The 18028-nt window shown below is 44.7% G+C and overlaps 1 protein-coding gene across 1 annotated transcript in view; it reads right to left on the reverse strand.

Annotated features, from left to right (window-relative positions):
• The window catches only part of COLEC12 (collectin subfamily member 12), a 178758-nt gene that overhangs the window by 155911 nt on the left and 4819 nt on the right, over nt 1-18028 (reverse strand). Inside the window, exon 2 of the mRNA XM_018039580.1 lies at nt 6225-6275. Coding sequence (XP_017895069.1) covers nt 6225-6275 — 51 coding nt within the window. The remainder of the gene's footprint in view (nt 1-6224; nt 6276-18028) is intronic.

Here is an 18028-nt window from a genome sequence, read left to right on the forward strand (position 1 = left end):
ACAAAGTCAGTCTTGGTGCCCCACTTATGCCCAGCACAGAAAAGGGGCAAAAGTGAAAGTGTTAGTTGTTCAGTCGTGTCTGACTCTGCGAGTCCATGGATTGTGGCCCACCAGGTTCCTCTGTCCATGGGATTCTCTAGGCAAGAATACTGGAGTGGATTGTCATTTCCTCCTCCAGGGGATCTTCCCAACCGTGCACTGGCAGGCAGTTTCCTTACCACTAGCGCACCTAGGAAGCCCATTTTAAACACAGTAATGTATGTATGTCAGTCCCAATCTCCCAACCCATCCCACATCCTCCACTTCCCCCTTGGTATCCATAAGTGTTCTCCACATCTGTGTCTCTATTTCTCCTTTGCAAATAAGCTTATCTGTACGATTTTTCTAGATTCCACATATAAGCTATATCATACAATATGTTTTTCTCTTTCGAAAACTTCAAAAGAGAAGTTTTTCCACTTTGTATGACAGTCCATATGACACTCTTGAGGTCTATAAGACAGTCTCTAGCCTATCCACATCTCTGCAAATGGCACAATTTCATGCCTTTTTATGGCTAAGTACTATTCCATTGTATCCAGAGGCATATTTAACTCCACATCAGCCTGATGGAGTTGGCCTGTGATAACCCAAATTTTACAGGTGATGAATCAGACTTTACAGCTTTGGACAAGCATCTGCCCAAGGTCACAGAGTTGGTGAGTGTTGAAACTCAGATCCAGAACCACCCACCTGGTTCCAGCATCCACACACCCAACCATTGCACCCTGCTGCCTCCAGAGACGAGGACAAACAGCCATTAAATAGGAAAGATGATGCCTGGCCTGTTAGCCTCAGGGAGTCCTGGTGAAGGAAAACCACATCAGTAAGCTCTCTGAAAAGATGAAAGTGATACACAAATGTGAGCTGGATTTGTTATGATCATTTCTAATGTGGGTTAAAGCAGGATCAGGAACTCACCCCTTTTCCCACGTCTCTATTTCTATGGAACTGGGATTCACTTATTCCTTGGAGCTGAAACGACATTCTTCTTCCCTCCTACTCTATCATTTTAATGGGAAAAAAAAACTTTTTAACTTGAATGCACTCGCGTTAATCACATGACTAATCAGAAGGTTTCAGAAGCTATTTTTGGACCAACGTGCTGAAAATTCCAAATTTTATGAATTCATATTTTTCCTGTAGAGTAGGAGCAAATTCTCTTTCCTTTTCTGCGAACTATAATAATTAAAGATCCTAGAGCCACCATGTGATATTTTTGAAGAAAACAGTAACTGGGAAATAAGTAGAAAGATATCATTGTAATATATATCATGTTCTAGCCATAGAAAATAAAACCTGATATACTGGTACCTAATGTTCCAGAGAATGAATCCTGCCAAGCTGTAACTATAGTTACATCCCAAATTAATTAGCTCTGCACACTGAGGCCAAGAAACACTGCCCCACAGAACCTGATGAAAATTTGAAAATGCTCACTTCATTAACCTTTCAAAGTTTCCCCTCATTGGAGCTTTCATCAGAGGAGCAGATAAGTGGCAAACCCATCAGACTTAAATCAATCTCTTCTCTAGACACCTGCCCAGAACTTTGGGGAAGGGGCTAACAAACCAGGACATGAAGACATATGGAAGAAAAACAGAAGCAGGGTTGAAACCAAAATGTGACAATGAATCCTTGAATAGACAAGGGATGACCATTCCAAAATAATACCATCACATAGGAGATTATTGGAGATGATCACCCATTTTGCTATTATAATTCTGTACTGAATTTGAAAAAGTATGATATTATTATGTAAACAACCCTTATCTTTATGTAGCAAATGTTTCTGAATAAATATACATAAATAATTTTGGAAGCAAGCTACCAGATAACAATTTGCTGAAACAGTAGCCCCTACATCCTGCAAATAATTAATCCCTGGTTCATCTACAGTCTAAATTCAGGTTTTAACCACTGTATTTGCACAAACAAGACTTACCTAAAATTAGACAATGTTTGTTAGTGGTTTAGTCGTAGCTGACTCTTTGTGACCCCATGGACTGTAGCTCTCCAGGCTCCTCTTTCCATGGAATTCTCCAAGCAAGAATACTGGAGTGGGTTGCAATTTCCTTCTCCAAAATTAGACAACAACTAACCCTTATGCACAGAGTCAAATACAACTGAAGTGACTTACCACACATGCACGCTTAGGTTATCAGTCTCTTTTGCAAAAATAAAAGCCAATGATACTACTGTGCTCATCTTCACATCTCTTTATAGGAATGAGATTTCAGACCTGTTACATTTCCATATTATGCAGTGTGTGCTTAGTCACTCAGTGGTGTCTGACTCTTTGTGACCCCATGGACTGTAGCCTACCAGGCTCCTCTGGCCATGGGATTCTCCAGGCAGGAGTACTGGAGTGGGTTGTCATTTCCTTTTCCAGAGGATCTTCTCAACCCAAGGATCGAACTCAGGTCTTCCACATTGCAGGCAAATTCTTTACCGTCTGAGCCACTAGGGAAGCCCATATTCTGCAGCAGCTGGATTAAAACGTCCAGAAAGTGATGACAGCCCCAAATCCCAGGCAAGTGGTACCACCACCTTTGATTACATAGCGCTGCAGGTTCAAAGCACTTGTCCATCTAGTATCCTTCTTAGTCTCACCAAAGGTTTGGGAGGTGGATTTACCACCGTGGCAGGTGTCACTTCACCCAGCAGGCAGATGCAGCATCTGAGACCCACAGAGTGGAAGTGTCTGGTCCCAAGTCACAACAGTGAGTGGGAGCAGGGCCAACAGGACCGCCTGGTCTCTGGACACCTCCCACTCACCATCTTTCACCAACTTTGTCTTCCTTTCATGGTTAAAATTGAATCATATCTCAAGGCATGGGTTCTTGGGTTCTGCTGCTTTCAATGATCAGCCACAGCCACTTAGGAACTAAAAACCCATTTCCATGCATGCTTAGCTGCTCAGTTGTGTCCAACTCTTTGTCCAACAACTACCCCATGGACTGTAGCCTGCTAGGCTCCTCTAGCCTCTGGATTTTTTTAGGCAAGCATACTAAAGAAGGTTGCCACTGCCTTTTTCAGGGGATCTTCCTGACCCCCAGATGGAACCCGCCTTTCCTGCATTAGCAGGCCGGCTCTTTACCACTGAGCCACCTGGGAAGCCCAAAAACCCATTTACTGTCTATAAAACCGGGTCTAGAGTTTCAGGCCAGAGAAGGCAGTGGCACCCCACTCCAGTACTCTTGCCTGGAGAATCCCATGGACAGAGGAGCCTGGTAGGCTGCAGTCCATGGGGTGGCGAAGAGTCAGAGACGACAGAGCGACTTCATTTTCACTTTTCACTTTCATGCATTGGAGAAGGAAATGGCAACCCACTCCAGTGTTCTTGCCTAGAGAATCCCAGGGACGGAGGAGCCTGGTGGGCTGCCGTCTATGGGGTCGCACAGAGTCGGACACGACTGAAGTGACTTAGCAGCAGCAGCAGCAGAGTTTCAGGCACTGTGAAAGTGATAAGGTCTCCCTGGTGGGGCCAGATTGGGTATTTCGCTCACTTAAGGGTTCCAGAACAGCAGGGATGCTTCCAGAACACAGGAGTTGAGAGGTCAACCTCAACCTCACTGTTGGCCCTTCCGCAAAACTACGCTAGCCTGAGAGTTCAAAGACCCAGCATCCAACTCAGCTCCAGTTAACCTGCCTGAGCAAGGACTTAATCTACCTGGGCCTCACCTTCCTTATCTATAAAATTAAAGGCCAATGCAAATGCTTTTGAACTGTGGTGTTGGAGAAGACTCTTGAGAGTCCCTTGGACTGCAAGGAGATCCAACCAGTCCATTCTGAAGGAGATCAGCCCTGGGATTTCCTTGGAAGGAATGATGCTAAAGCCGAAGCTCCAGTACTTTGGCCACCTCATGCAAAGATTGACTCATTGGAAAAGACTCTGATGCTGGGAGGGATTGGGGGCAGGAGGAGAAGGGGATGACCGAGGATGAGATGGCTGGATGGCATCACTGACTCGATGGACGTGAGTCTGAGTGAACTCCGGGAGTTGGTGATGGACAGGGAGGCCTGGCGTGCTGCGATTCATGGGGTTGCAAAGAGTCGGACACGACTGAGTGACTGAACTGAACTGAACAAATCACTGCGAAATCTCTTCCAAATTCTACTTGACCCCAATGCTGGATATCCAGCACTGTGCCTAACGACTGAACCCAAGAACTGTCAAACTCTGTATGTCTCTCTCGCAGTCCATTCCAAAGTTCCCCATTTTCATTCCATCCCTCTGTTCTTCTACTAGTGCCATTTGGTATCAGTCTCTCCAAGTCTCCCTCGTTCTCCAGTGTTTGTACATTGTTATCACGTCTCCCCTCTGAGTCATCAGTTTGCAGTTTCCACACATCACTTAACCACCGTAAATTAAATCCCTTCAGCAACTTACTATGCTTTTGTGTCATCCATCAAACCCCTGCCCATCTAGCTAGTTACAGAGTCACTAAATTTTAAATAAAATTTCTCTTCAGGTGGCTCTCTTCTCTTGGCTCTTCATGTTTCTACTGATTTCCACATAGAGATCTGCAATCTATTTATTTCTAAAATACACGGGCATGTCAATATTTATTCTGCCTTATTTCTATAAGTTTTATTTTCCTCCTTATTTCTAACTTTTAATTTTTGTTTTGCTTTTCCTCTCCTTTATCATGTCTTGTTTCCTCTTCACTCCTATGATGACCTTCAATGAACTCACGATGGGAAAGCAGCCCGACACATGGTACTAATCCTGAAACATGTAATTGTGCAGATAAAGAACAGTAGTGGGGGGAAGGGGAGGGCATGGTGGGCAGAGCCTCTCTGTCAGCACATGAATGGAGGGGCCATGGGCTCCATGCCACTGCATTCCCACATTAAACCCTATTTTATTCCCAGAAAGAAATACATAAGCACATATCCAGAAGGAAAAATGCTAAAGCGGTGAGAGAGCCAGAGCAGCTGGAGGATGTTAACGTTAATCAAAGTCCGGCCAGGATTTTTTGTTTTTAAGCAACAGGAAGTAGATTTATTCTCTTTCATATTGTCTCTCTCTCTCTCTCTCACAGACACACACTCTCTCTCATTCCTTTTTACCCTACTCTTCTTCATTTCCTCCAACCAAGGCATAGAAACATGCTGGATATAAAAACCTCAGTTCCTTTGAACTGTCTCTGGAACTTTGGTCATGTTTTCATCAGCAGTTCAATGCCAAACTGCAGAACCCGGAAAGTGTGGTCAAAGAGAGAAGACCATCCGTGAACAGCAGCCGAGGAACCCAGGAGCTAGCATGTGTTTCCTGCGGCTGCCATGACAGATCACTGCAGACCTGGTAACTTATAACAACACCGATGTCTTCTCTTCTAGTTTGAAAGGCCAAAAGTCTGAGATGAGCTTCAGTCAGCCAAAGTCAAGATGGTGGCGGGGCTGCACTCCCACCAAAGTTCTCTGAATGGAAAATCTATTTCCTTGCCTTTTTTTAGCAGCTAGTGGCCACGTGCATCCCTTGGATTGTGGCCCCTTCCTCGTTCTGCAGTGCTCATCATACCACTCTCTGTTCCCATCATCCCATCTTCTCTCCACAGTCAAATCTTCCTCTCCCTCCCTTTCACAAGGATACCTATGACTACATTTAGAGCCCACCCAGATAATACAGAATAACATCCCCTTCTCAATCTCTTGACTTAATCACATCTGCAAAATGCTTTATGCCACAGAAGGTCACATTCATGTTCTGGGGCTTAGAATGAGGGTATCTTTGTTCAGCCTACCATAGCGCACTGGTGTTTAGATGGGTTCCTGGAGAAAGTCTTACTCTCACTTCTCCCTTACCAACGACTAAGTTAAGAGCATGGGCCTTGAGGAAAAAGGGAAAAGATGTCTCCTAAATCTCAAAATAGATAAACGCCCGTCTTGTCACAGATTGACCTTCCCCACCATGTTGTGCCTGTTAGGCCATCTGGTTTGTATTCGGCGAGCTGCCTAAGCATCCCATCCCTTCCCCAACCACGCCTGGATGCAACTCCTGTCCCACGACCCTCCGATTTCGTGACAAACCACCTACTTGTTAATACAGAAACTCAACATGCAACCAGAACTGGGCCTTAGAGCCACGCATATTCTTGTGCATCAAAGGTCCGGCCACAGTCACATTACCATTTCCCAGATCGAGCACAGAGAAGGAACGAAGCTTTGCTAGAACTTACCAAACCGCTTGTAACCGAAGGAATGTACCTCCTCCTCCTCTGCAAACTCGTCTGCGGGTGGGGGAGACGGGGAAGAGAAGACAGAGCGTTAACCCTGGTAAGACCGGAAATGCTGGACTCAACTTCCGTTTCCACCTGCTCCACCCTCCCCTCGCCCACCCTGCTCCCGACTCCTGGAGCACACCAGGAGAAAGACCAAAGGGTCCCTTCACTGGCTGTCCCCTCAGCCTGGAATGCTGTTCCTCCGGCTCTTTAGGCAACTCCTCCTAATTCCGGTCTCAGCGGAGGTATGGTACCTCTGAGATGCCTTTCTGGACTACCACTCAGCCACTCTGTGTCAAATCGTCCTACTTTAATGTCACTCTCTGATGTCATTCTCATTTATGTGTAAGTGTGTGTTATCACACATCCCATGAGCAAAAAATTTTTTACTGACTTCATCAATGAATTCCATGTATCTAGAATGGTGCCTGTCACAGAAGTGTTAGTCACTCAGTCATGTCCAACTCTTTGCAACCCCAAGGACGGTAGCCCACCAGGCTCCTCTGTCCATGGAATTCTCCAGATGAGAATACTGGAGTGGGTTGCCACTCCCTTCTCCAGGGGATCTTCCCGACCCAAGGATCGAACTCAGGTCTCCCACATTGCAGGCAGATTCTTTATCATTTGAACTACTAGGAAAAACCCTGTCACAGCATGGGCTTAATAGATTTTGGTGAATAAATGACTGAATAATCAACTGACAAAAGGGTCAAGTTATCATCAATAACTGAGCCTAGGGCCTTCCTGTGCAGATGCCAGGCTGTGAAGTCACCTCTTCTACCTACTGTGGCAACTCAGGAGCCCAGCATGATTCCTGCAAGGATAGCCAAATCTTTCCACTCTCCTTCCAATGGATAACTGGGACTGATGGATGGTTTCCCAGTAAGCGGATTTCCTTGCTGTGGGGATTCCTAAAGGTGGGGCCACTGTGGAAACAAGGGTGTTATTGTGTCAGCCATGCTTTCTATCAAAAGCCTAAATACTCCTCCTCACGTGGTCATGATGCAATTCCTTATCACACTGATAATGAACTTATTTCACACTTCTGTCAGGTATGGGTGTACCTGATTATAGGATACTTAAAAAAAAAAACTCCATTTTTTTAAAATTTATTTTTTTATTGTAGGATAATTGCTTTACAGAATTTTCTTGTTTTCTGTCAAAACTCAACATGAATCAGCCATGCTGCTCCTGCTAAGTTGCTTCAGTTGTGTCCGACTCTGTGCGACCCCACAGACGGCAGCCCACCAGGCTCCGCTGTCCCTGGGATTCTCCAGGCAAGAACACTGGAGTGGGTTGCCACTTCCTTCTCCAATGCATGAAAGTGAAAAGTGAAAGTGAAGTTGCTCAGCCGTATCCGACTATTAGCGACCCCATGGACTGTAGCCCACCAGGCTCCCCCGCCCATGGGATTTGCCAGGCAAGAGTACTAGAGTGGGGTGCCATTGCCTTCTCCAGGTATGCATATATCCCCTCCCTCCTGAACTTCCCTCCTCATCCCACCCCTCGAGGTTGATACAGAGCCCCGTTTGAGTTTCCTGAGCCATAAAGCAAATTCTTGTTGGCTATCTATTTTACATATGGTAATGTAAGATTCCATGTCACTCTTTCCATACATCTCACCCTCTTCTGCCCTCTCCCCATGTCTATAAGTCTATTCTCTATTTCTGTTTCTCCACTGCTGCCCTGTAAATAAATTCCTCAGTACCGTTTTTCTAGATTCTGTATACGTGCATTAGAATATGATATTTATATTTCTCTTTCTGACTCACTTCACTCTGTATAATAGGTTCTAGGTTCATCCACCTTATCAGAACTGACTCGAACACATTCCTTTTTATGGCTGAGTAATATTCCATTGTATGTAGGTACCACAGCTTCTTTATCCATTCATCTGTCAATGGACATCTAGGTTGCTTCCATGTTCTAGCTATTGTCAATAGTGCTGCAATGAACAATAGGATAAAAACACTCCAATTTTTTAAAGTCTATATTGAACTTGCCACAATACTGTTTCTATTTTATGTTTTGGTATTTTGGTCCCAAGACATGTGGGATCTTAGCTCCCTGATCAGGGATCAAACCCACATCCCCTGCATTGGAAGGTGAAGTCTTAATCATGGGACCACAAGGAAAGTCTCTAAAGCAATACTACTTTTTCTTCTCTTCCTTCTTTTAAAATTTTTTGTGTTGGGGTATAGCCAGTTAACAAACAATGTTGTGATAGTTTCAAGTGAAAAGCGAAGGGACTCAGCCATATATATACATGTATCCACTCTCTCCCAAACTCCCCTCCCTTCCAGGTTGCCATATAACATTGAGCAGAGCTCCTTGTGCTATAAGGTAGGTCCTTATTGGTTATCCGTTATAGCAGAGTGTCCATGTCAATCCCCCAATTCCCTAACTATCCCATCCCCCCATCCTTCCCCACGGTAAACATGTTTGTTCTCTAAGTCTGTGAATCTGTTTCTGTTTTGTAAGTTAAGTTCATTTGTATAATTTCTTTCTAAATTCCACATATAAGAGATGACATATGACATTTTTCCTTTTCTGTCTGACTTACTTCACCTAGTATGACACTCTCTAGGTCCATCCATGTTGTTCCAGATGGCATTATCCCCTTCTTTTTAATGGCTTCGTGATATTCCATTATATAAATACATATACACACACACCACATCTTCTTTATCCATTCTTCTGTCAATGGACATTTAGGTTGCTTCTGTGTCTTGGCTACTGGGTAACTAATTATTCTTGAGCTGGTCACCACCACTGCTCCAGCAATTAGCTTCCCTCCACCCACATGCAGTTCAGCTCAAAAGTGCTGACTCAGCGCTCACTATGGACCAGACACTGTCAGGCAGTGGGGCTACAGAAATGAGTGAGACATAGTCCCTTCCCTCAAGAAGCTGATAGGCTTTCAAAGAAAAAAGAAACATAGTGGGGAAATAAAGCCTCTGTGATTATCGTTTTCAGCCAACAGTGGGATGCAGGACCTAGTTATAACTGAACCTTGAAATGCTGTGGAAAAACCAAGGTGTGTGAGATATCCCACACAACATGCTGAACATCAGCACACTAATCTGTCATGAAGTGTTATGAAAACACTGTTATGAAAAGTGTAAAAGAACTACTCCTAAGACCATGGAGAAGTCAGAAATCTCTGTGTTTTACCATGTTTCCTTATTTAGTGAACAAGGAAGAGACTTGCTTGGAATCTAGAAATCCTGGGTTTCATAATTCAAGTCATCTTCTTCTGTCAAGGATTAAAGCTTTCGTTCTTTCTAGATGGAAGAACGCGCTTACAACCAAAAGAAGAGAGCCTTTTTCTCACTGACTTGGTGATTGGTTAGTTCACCAAAGACATATTAAGCCCCTAGCCTGTGCCCTCTTTCCTAAGTAATTCTCTCACTGATATCTGTGAGGTCTGATCTAGTGTCACTTAAAGGGAAACCCTTGGGAGACTTCCTTGGAAGTCCAAAGGTTAAGACTCCACACTTCCAATGCAGAGGGCACAGGTGCCATCCCTCATCAGGGAACTAAGATCGCATATGCCGTGTGGCACAGCCAAAAAAAATGAGGGAGAGAGAAACCATTATCTGCTGTTTCAGCTTAGAAATCCACACACTTATTCACTCCATCACTAAATAGGTACTTATAGACCAGTGGAGTTGATGGGACATTAGTATAGGTAACAATGCCACCCAGGCGTCAGTCTCCCCTGCCAGCTCCAGCCCCTCTACCGTGGAGCCATGACCACACAAGAATCCACTCACATGCACAGGTTGTGGACCAAGGATCCACCAGTGACAATCTCAATGCGGAGACAAAAAAGCAGCTCGTGCTGTGCTCTCAGTAGCAAACAGCTTAAAAATTAGTGTTCTCCCCAAAGCATCTTTTCAGCAGAAACGAAGATCATGGCATCCGGTCCCATCACTTCATGGGAAATAGACGGGGAAACGGTGGAAACAGTGTCAGACTTTAATTTTGGGGGCTCCAAAATCACTGCAGATGGTGACTGCAGCCATGAAATTAAAAGACGCTTACTCCTTGGAAGAAAAGTTATGACCAACCTAGATACCATATTCAAAAGCAGGGACATTACTTTGCCGACTAAGGTCCGTCTAGTCAAGGCTATGGTTTTTCCTGTGGTTGTGTATGGATGTGAGAGTTGGACTGTGAAGAAGGCTGAGCGCTGAAGAATTGATGCTTTTGAACTGTGGTGTTGGAGAAGACTCTTGAGAGTCCCTTGGACTGCAAGGAGATCCAACCAGTCCATTCTGAAGGAGATCAGCCCTGGGATTTCTTTGGAGGGAATGATGCTGAAGCCGAAACTCCAGTACTTTGGCCACCTCATGCGAAGAGTTGACTCATTGGAAAAGACTCTGATGCTGGGAGGGATTGGGGGCAGGAGGAGAAAGGGACGACCGAGGATGAGATGGCTGGATGGCATCACGGACTCGATAGACATGAGTCTGAGTGAACCCCGGGAGATGGTGATGGACAGGGAGGCCTGGTGTGCTGCGATTCGTGGGGTTGCAAAGAGTCGGACACGACCGAGCGACTGAACTGAACTGAACTGAACCATTTAGTTTGTTTGTTTGTTTTCTTTTTCCTCTCTGGTCTTTTTCCCATGCAGCATTCTTAGTCTGCCTGACTCCTCTCTCCTTCCTGAAATTTCCCTGGGAACTTCAAACGTCTCAGACTTCTATTATTAAAGCAGTTCAGTGCTGGCCTCCAAATTAACCTAAGCCAACCCATTAACATTTCAAGGAAACAAAGGCTTTACGGGCGACCCCTAATAGGACTCAAAGAGGATATCCTGTTGCTCGACTTAACCTGCATCCCAAGAGGATGAGAAACTTTTTTTTTATTAAAATTTTTTTAAATTTCTTTTAATTTTTAATTGGAGAATAATTGCTTTACAATATCATGTTGGTTTTCTGCCATACATCAACATGAATCAGCCATACATATGGCCCCTCCCTCCTGAACCTCCTTCCCACCTCCCAGCCCATCCCACCGTTCTAAGTTGTCACAGAGCACCAGGTTTGAGCTCCCTGCATCACTCAGCAAATTCCCACTGGTTATCTGTTTTACATACAGCAATGTAAAGGATGAGAAATTCTTATGTGCTCAGTCACTCAGTCATGTCTGACTTTTTGCGACCCCATGAACTGTAGCCTGCCAAGCTCCTCTGTCCATGGGATTCTCCAGGCAAGCACACTGGAGTGGGTTGCCATTTCCTATTCCAGAGGATCTTCCCACCCCAGAGATTGAAACCACACGTCTCATGTCTCCTGCATTGGCAGGAGGGTTCTTTACCACTAGCGCCACCTGGGAAGCTGCATAGCAGCCACTAAAAGAATATAAATCTCTATCTCATTCAACTCTACAAAAAGGTACTAAATCATCTGAGATACTAATCATCTGAGATACAAAGTACCCAGAGAACAAATTATTGGGATTATCAGGGAAGGTATCTTGGAGAAACATCTTAATCTTTCTTAACATTTGTTCTTTGGAAGGAAAAAGTTTGGGGGAAACACCGTATCCCTTCTTGAAAATTCATTGTGGTTTTGGAACTATTAGACTCCGGGACATGCCTAAAGAGAGAGAAATGGTTCAACTTTGTTTCATTCGATGCATTTACAAGAGTTGACTTTTCATATCCTTAAAAGCTGGGTCACATTGGGCAGGTAGACATTCCATTAAGGTGGGGGTGGTGCACAGCCCCTGTCAGAGTCCCCAGCTGTGTCCTTACCAAACAGATGATTCAGGCTGGTGATGGAGTGATTCATTTTAGGAATTGAAAAAGAGGAAGAAGCAGGAGCTGCCAGGGCCAGTGGCTGTGTGGATGGCCCACATTGAACTATAAAAGCCATAGGAGAGAGGAGGCAAGGTCAGCTGTCCCCAGTGCCTGAGCATCTGAGAGGGCAAAAGGCTACCACAGGACCCACATGGCTGGCAGATGGGTTTGAGGAAGACAAACAGCCTGATCTCATGTGCAAGGTTATATTTTGTTCTCAAAACCCTTTCCTCACACTCAGTGGACCCAGGCTAAGTGCAGCCCAGATTTTCTTTTCTTTTATAAAAGTCATCTTATTTATTTATTTAGGCCATGCCTCGCCACATGTGAATTGACGGCTTTCAAATTGTGGTGCCGGAGAAGACTCTTGAGAGTCCCTTGGATGGCAAAGAGATCAAACTAGTCAATCCTAAAGGAAATCAACCCTAAATATTCACTGGAAGGACTCATATTGAAGCTGAAACTCCAATACTTCAGCCACCTGATGCGAAGAGCTGACACATTGGGAAAGACCTTGATGCTGGGAAAGATTGAAGGCACAAGGAGAAGGGGCAGCAGAGGATGAGATAGTTGGATGGCATTACCAACTCAATACACATGAATTTAAGCAAACTCAGGAAGATAGCAGAGGACAGGGAAGCCTGGTAGGCTGCAGTCCATGAGGTCACGAAGAGTCGGACACAGCTTAGGGACTGAACAACAATTGTGGCATGTGAGATCTTAGTTCCCTAACCAGGGATCAAACCCTCACTGCCTGCATTGGAAGCTTGGAGTCTTAACCTCTGGGTGGCCAGGGAAGCCCCCCAGATTTTCTTTGCAGTCTCAGGGGCCTGCAGAGGTGATGGGTTGAAATAAGGATATTCCCTCTCAAGGATCTAGTCACCTTTGCAACCTGCCACTTCTCAAAATCTGTCTGTGACATAATCTATGTCATGCAATTGCTACACTTTGACATGAGCAAGGATTTTGTTAAGATTTAAGGCCTCTCAGTTCTGCAATGGCCAGAACTCAATCCCTGCTTCTGACAGCAGTTAGCCTGCAGGGAAGAAGAAACCTTAACATCCTAAATAACAAACTGTGTTTAACTGAAGATTTATATCTACAAGCACGTACTTTCTCGGCTGACACAGACGTACTACAGCATTTTTATTGCAATACCTACGGGCCACATGACTTTTGCTTGTCTATTTCAAAATATGATTTTTATTTATTTACTTTCCTTGGTAATTGGCACAGAGCCACACTGGCCAGAGGTTTCGTGACGGAGAACACTGAACAGAATTCTTCCTGACATTCTTTGAGCATCACTGATTTCAGAGTACCATGAGTTCAAGTGAAGTTTAGTTTAGTTGGCTTGGAGAACTGAGTCATCCATATTAATATGTTCCAATCAATCTGTGGACCAAGTTGTGCAATATCCCCGTGGTTAGAATTTACCTCTCCTTGCCCTGCAGCCCCTCTGTATCAGTGTGACAGCAATTATCTCCATCTGTCTTACATTCCTGTTCTGGTTTTGACTTCCCGCAGATGGAAAGCCCTCTCAAAACGGGACATTTATCACGTTGTCCCCTCAGCAGCTAGCACATCTGTGGCATCTTACAGAAACTCAGGTGGTGCTAGTGGTAAAGAATTCGCTTGCCAGTGTAGGAGATGTAGGAGACTAAGAGACGCGTGTTCGATCCTTGGGTTGGGAAGATCCCCGGAGGAGGGCATGGCAAACCACTCAAGTATTCTTGCCTGGAGAATCCCATGGACAGAGGAGCCTGGCAGGCTATAGTCCATAGGGTCGCAAAGAGTCGGACATGACTAAGCGACTCAGCACACACAGACGCACATCTTATTAATATAAACCCCAAATATTGATCTAGTCCAGACTGTAATACAACTATATTGGGATGATGAGGGGCATCAGGAGGTATCCGTGACAGTAGTCAGGTGGAGGTGGAGGGCAGGAGAACTAAATCCTCATCTGCTATAAACAGAAGTCAATATACAACGCCCCAAACCAAAATAATAACAATAATAATTAAAATAATAAAAATGACTCTTTGAGACCCCATGGGCTGTAGCCTGCCAGGCTCCTCTGTCCATGGGATTTCCCAGGCAAGAATACTGGAGTGGGTTGTCATTTCCTTCTCCGGGGATCTTCCCAACCCAGGGATCAAACCTGCGTCTCCTGCATTGCAGGAGGATTCTCTACTGCCTGGGAAGCCCAGTGAAAATGAAGACTGCCATAAACATGTCACTTAAGGACATGGGGCTATAGGAGCTTGTCCACATTAAGAACTGCCAACATCTCTTTCCATCCCTCCACGTGAAAGTTCACGTCCATTCTCTTGAATTTGGGAGGATCTTGTGACTCGCTGTGGCCGATGAAATTTGCCAGAAGTAGCAGTGGGTGACCTTGGGGTCTAGGTCTTCTCCAAGACCTCTGCTCTTCGGCTTCTGTTCTCACCCCCTAGGCAGTTGGCTGCCTTGGGAAATATCCAGGCACCCTGCTGGACCAGAGGTGACCTGGTGAGAGGGGATCCCTAGGGAATGAGAGACTCTGATGGGGAGGGGAGAGTCCGGCCAGGCCTTGGCCCGTCCAGCCTCCCCAGGATGCTCTAGCCCAATCAACACCTCAGGAGGCAGAGACAAGCCTGAATCGCAGTTGTGAGCAAATAAACAGCTGTTATTTGAAGCGACAGAGCTTGGGGATTCTGTCTTCTAGGCATCGGTAGAGAACTGAAAGAAAAGCCAATGCCAAAATCAAATGCAAAAAATGTTCTCAGGAGGTTGCCTCTGGGGACTGGAAAATGATAAAATGAAGTGGGCTGGGCAGGAAATTGCTGTTTTTCATAATAAATAAGATGTTTTTTGACTCTCTAAACTATGTGCATCTCTAACTTTGATAAACAAAAAAAAAGAAAGAAAGAAAGAACAAAAATCAAACAAACAAAACAAGGAAACGTGTAGGGAAGATAAAAGTCAGGTAGACTGAAAAAAAAAGCCCACCAGTCCAAAGACACTGACGACCGGAAAAGGTCCCCGGGTCCAAAGAGCTGGCACGCAGAGTTCACCCTGGAGCGACCGCACAGAAGATCTGGGCTTGCAGCCTTCATGGCTGCACTGGGTAGCTTCTGGCAAATGCCATGTTGATCAGAACAAGTTCAAGCACTTTCGGGAGCCAGGTTGAAGGACCGTGGACAGAGGCAAGGCTGAATGCAAACTTAACAAGCTGGGCTCAGCGCTGCCGTTCACCCTGTCCTGTCTCCACCCTGAGAAAGGAGCCCTGGCTTCTTTAGTAGCGTCATCACCACTAGAACAGAACAGAGTGGTCCCCTAGGCTCTCAAGATCTTTAACTGCTTCCAAACCAGTCAGCAAGCACCATTCCTGCAAGTTGGTCTTGTGTGTCCCACCACCCACCTACTATGGCTGGCCCAGTGGGGGAGAAGGAGAGGAGGGCACCCCTGGGGCCAAATACCCAGTGCCCACTGGCCCCTGGAGTCCACAGCCACCCTCCACTGGCTGCTGCTCTAGGGGAGTGGCTTTCATGTAGGCATTTGTGAGAACCATAGCCTCAATAGAGTGTCACCTGGGTTGCTAAATATTTTGGGTATCCCCTTGGATATTGGCAGGCAGATTCTTTACCGCTGAGCCACCAAGGAAGCCTATATCACTTGATTAACTTAACATAAATGGTTCATAATTGGCAATTACATTCCTGCCTGGAATAAACAGTAAGTCACAATTATAAGTGTTCCAAAACCTAAAATATCTTGAGTTCTCCTTAAGTGCAAGACACCACTCTAAACAACTGAGCTAAACTAACCTATATAATCCTCAAAAAATAGAAAAAAACAGCATCCAGTATATGTCATTATTATCCCCCCATTTGACAGATGAGGAAACTGAGGGGCCCAGGAGGTTAACGAGTATGTATGTGGTCAGCAGGCCCTCTGGTTTCAGAGCCCACACTCCTCACCACACTGAAATCGTCAGGTTCCACTCCTGGGAACACTACGTATAATTACATTTTTTGAGATAGGCATATTTTAAAGTATCAATATATATTAATACTTTGGATTATAAATTTAGAATATAAATTTGGATATTTTGCCTTCAAATAATGTCATATATACATATATCAGCTACTTTCCAAACATTTCTATGTCATAACTAAGTGACTTAGGCCTCAAAAGTGCAGATATTTTCACAAACCAATGACAAGTTGGTTTTTGCACGCAGAATGTCAAATATCCAACCTTTTAGGCAAGTGTTTATGACTTCACAAAACAAAGAATTTTCATCCTAAATGACTCAGGAAGCATCAGTCATATTTAATATGTCCAATTCCAATAAATAAATTAATTTTTAATTTCCCATGTTGAAAAACATCTTTCCTTAATAATTTTTAAGAGTATCAATGGACTGTGATAAATTCAAGGGTTAAGAAAGCTCCTGGATGCTCTTTGGAATTTTAATTTGGGATTACTCATTTCTGCTTTCACTGCTATATAATTTCAAAGGTCCCTTAAGCAATCAGCAGGACCTGTTCAGGGTACTATTTTGGTTTGGGCCCTTCAAACATCATTCACTTAAATAGAAATCAAATTACTGCTTGATTGAATAGTTGCCTTCCCCAAGCTTTGGATGACTGGTGTGATTAGAAACCACGCTATCAGTAGTAAAGAGTGAAGGTTCTATGAGGAATGTCAATACCTTTCTATCCTTTGTTAAGGTGTTTATTTATTGTTATTATCATCATCATCATTATTGCTGATCATTGGTGGTTAAGTCTGTTCCTGAAAAGCAATTCTGACAATGCTACACTGTCTGAAGGCAAACCTGTCAGCAAGACAGCACAGGGGCTGTTTGCAGAGTCAATGACTTCAGCAAGCCATTCACACTCATTCAATCAGTCACAAGAAAACCTCCCAGCAGATAAATTCTACAAAGGGCAGCAACCCTGGGAATGTGCCTTATCTCTGCAGGAGCTCCAGCCTAGAGAGGTTCCTCCAGTGACTGGCTGAAGAGCACAGCAGTTTCTTCAGACCTTTGATGCCACGTTAGTAAGGCCTAAGGCCAGACAGGAGGGGACCTCTTCTACTCTGCTCACTCAGCATCTATGAACTGTGGCACATGGTAGGGACTTAACAAATGTTTTAATAAGTCCCCAGCATTTATCTTCCCACTCACAACCCAGTTCCCTGCCTCCAGGGCATAGGCAGGAATTCCAGAATCTGAGAGAGTCTGTGCCTTCAGAGTGGCATAAGAGTAAAAGATGGAAAGGCAGGATGAGACTGGTTACAGCTGACTCGTGGTGAGGGTAGACACTTCTCACAGGTGATCACCTAAGTGCCCTTGAACACTGTCCCCTGACCCCCAACTGCCCGATTCTTTTCACTCTGATTTGCCCCTCAGAAGGAGAAAGGCTACACTCTGCCACCATTCTGGGCTCCTTGTGCGTGCGTGTGTGCTAAGCTGCTTCAGTTGTGTCCGACTATTTGTGACCCTGTGGACTATAGCCCGCCAGGCTCCTCTGTCCGTGGGGGTCCTCAGGGAAGAAAACTGGAACGGATTTCCTTCTCCAGGGAATCTTCCCAACCCAGGGATCAAACCTGCGTCTTTTATGCCTTCTGCATTGGCAGACAGGTTCTTTACCACTAGTGCCATCTGGAAAGCCCTCCCAGCACCTAACCACTATTTCCCGTAGTGGGAAGACATGAATCAGACTTCCTCCTAAGAGATCACTCACATGCTAGGTTCACTCAAGGAATAACATTTTTCTATCACTAAATTTTAAATGTCTATTTTCTCATTTGAAAACAAACACTTTGAAGGCCATTTAACTTACTTTAGGCAGCAGCTGCATCAACGGTTTTGAAATAATGCTTCAATAAAAATAAGCATGAATTCAGAAAATTAGAATTATGCTATAAGCTTAGAAGTTATCATCTGCCAGCTTTT

This window comes from Capra hircus, chromosome 24 (genome assembly GCF_001704415.2).
Source record: "Capra hircus breed San Clemente chromosome 24, ASM170441v1, whole genome shotgun sequence".
In the NCBI taxonomy this organism is placed as follows: domain Eukaryota; kingdom Metazoa; phylum Chordata; class Mammalia; order Artiodactyla; family Bovidae; genus Capra; species Capra hircus.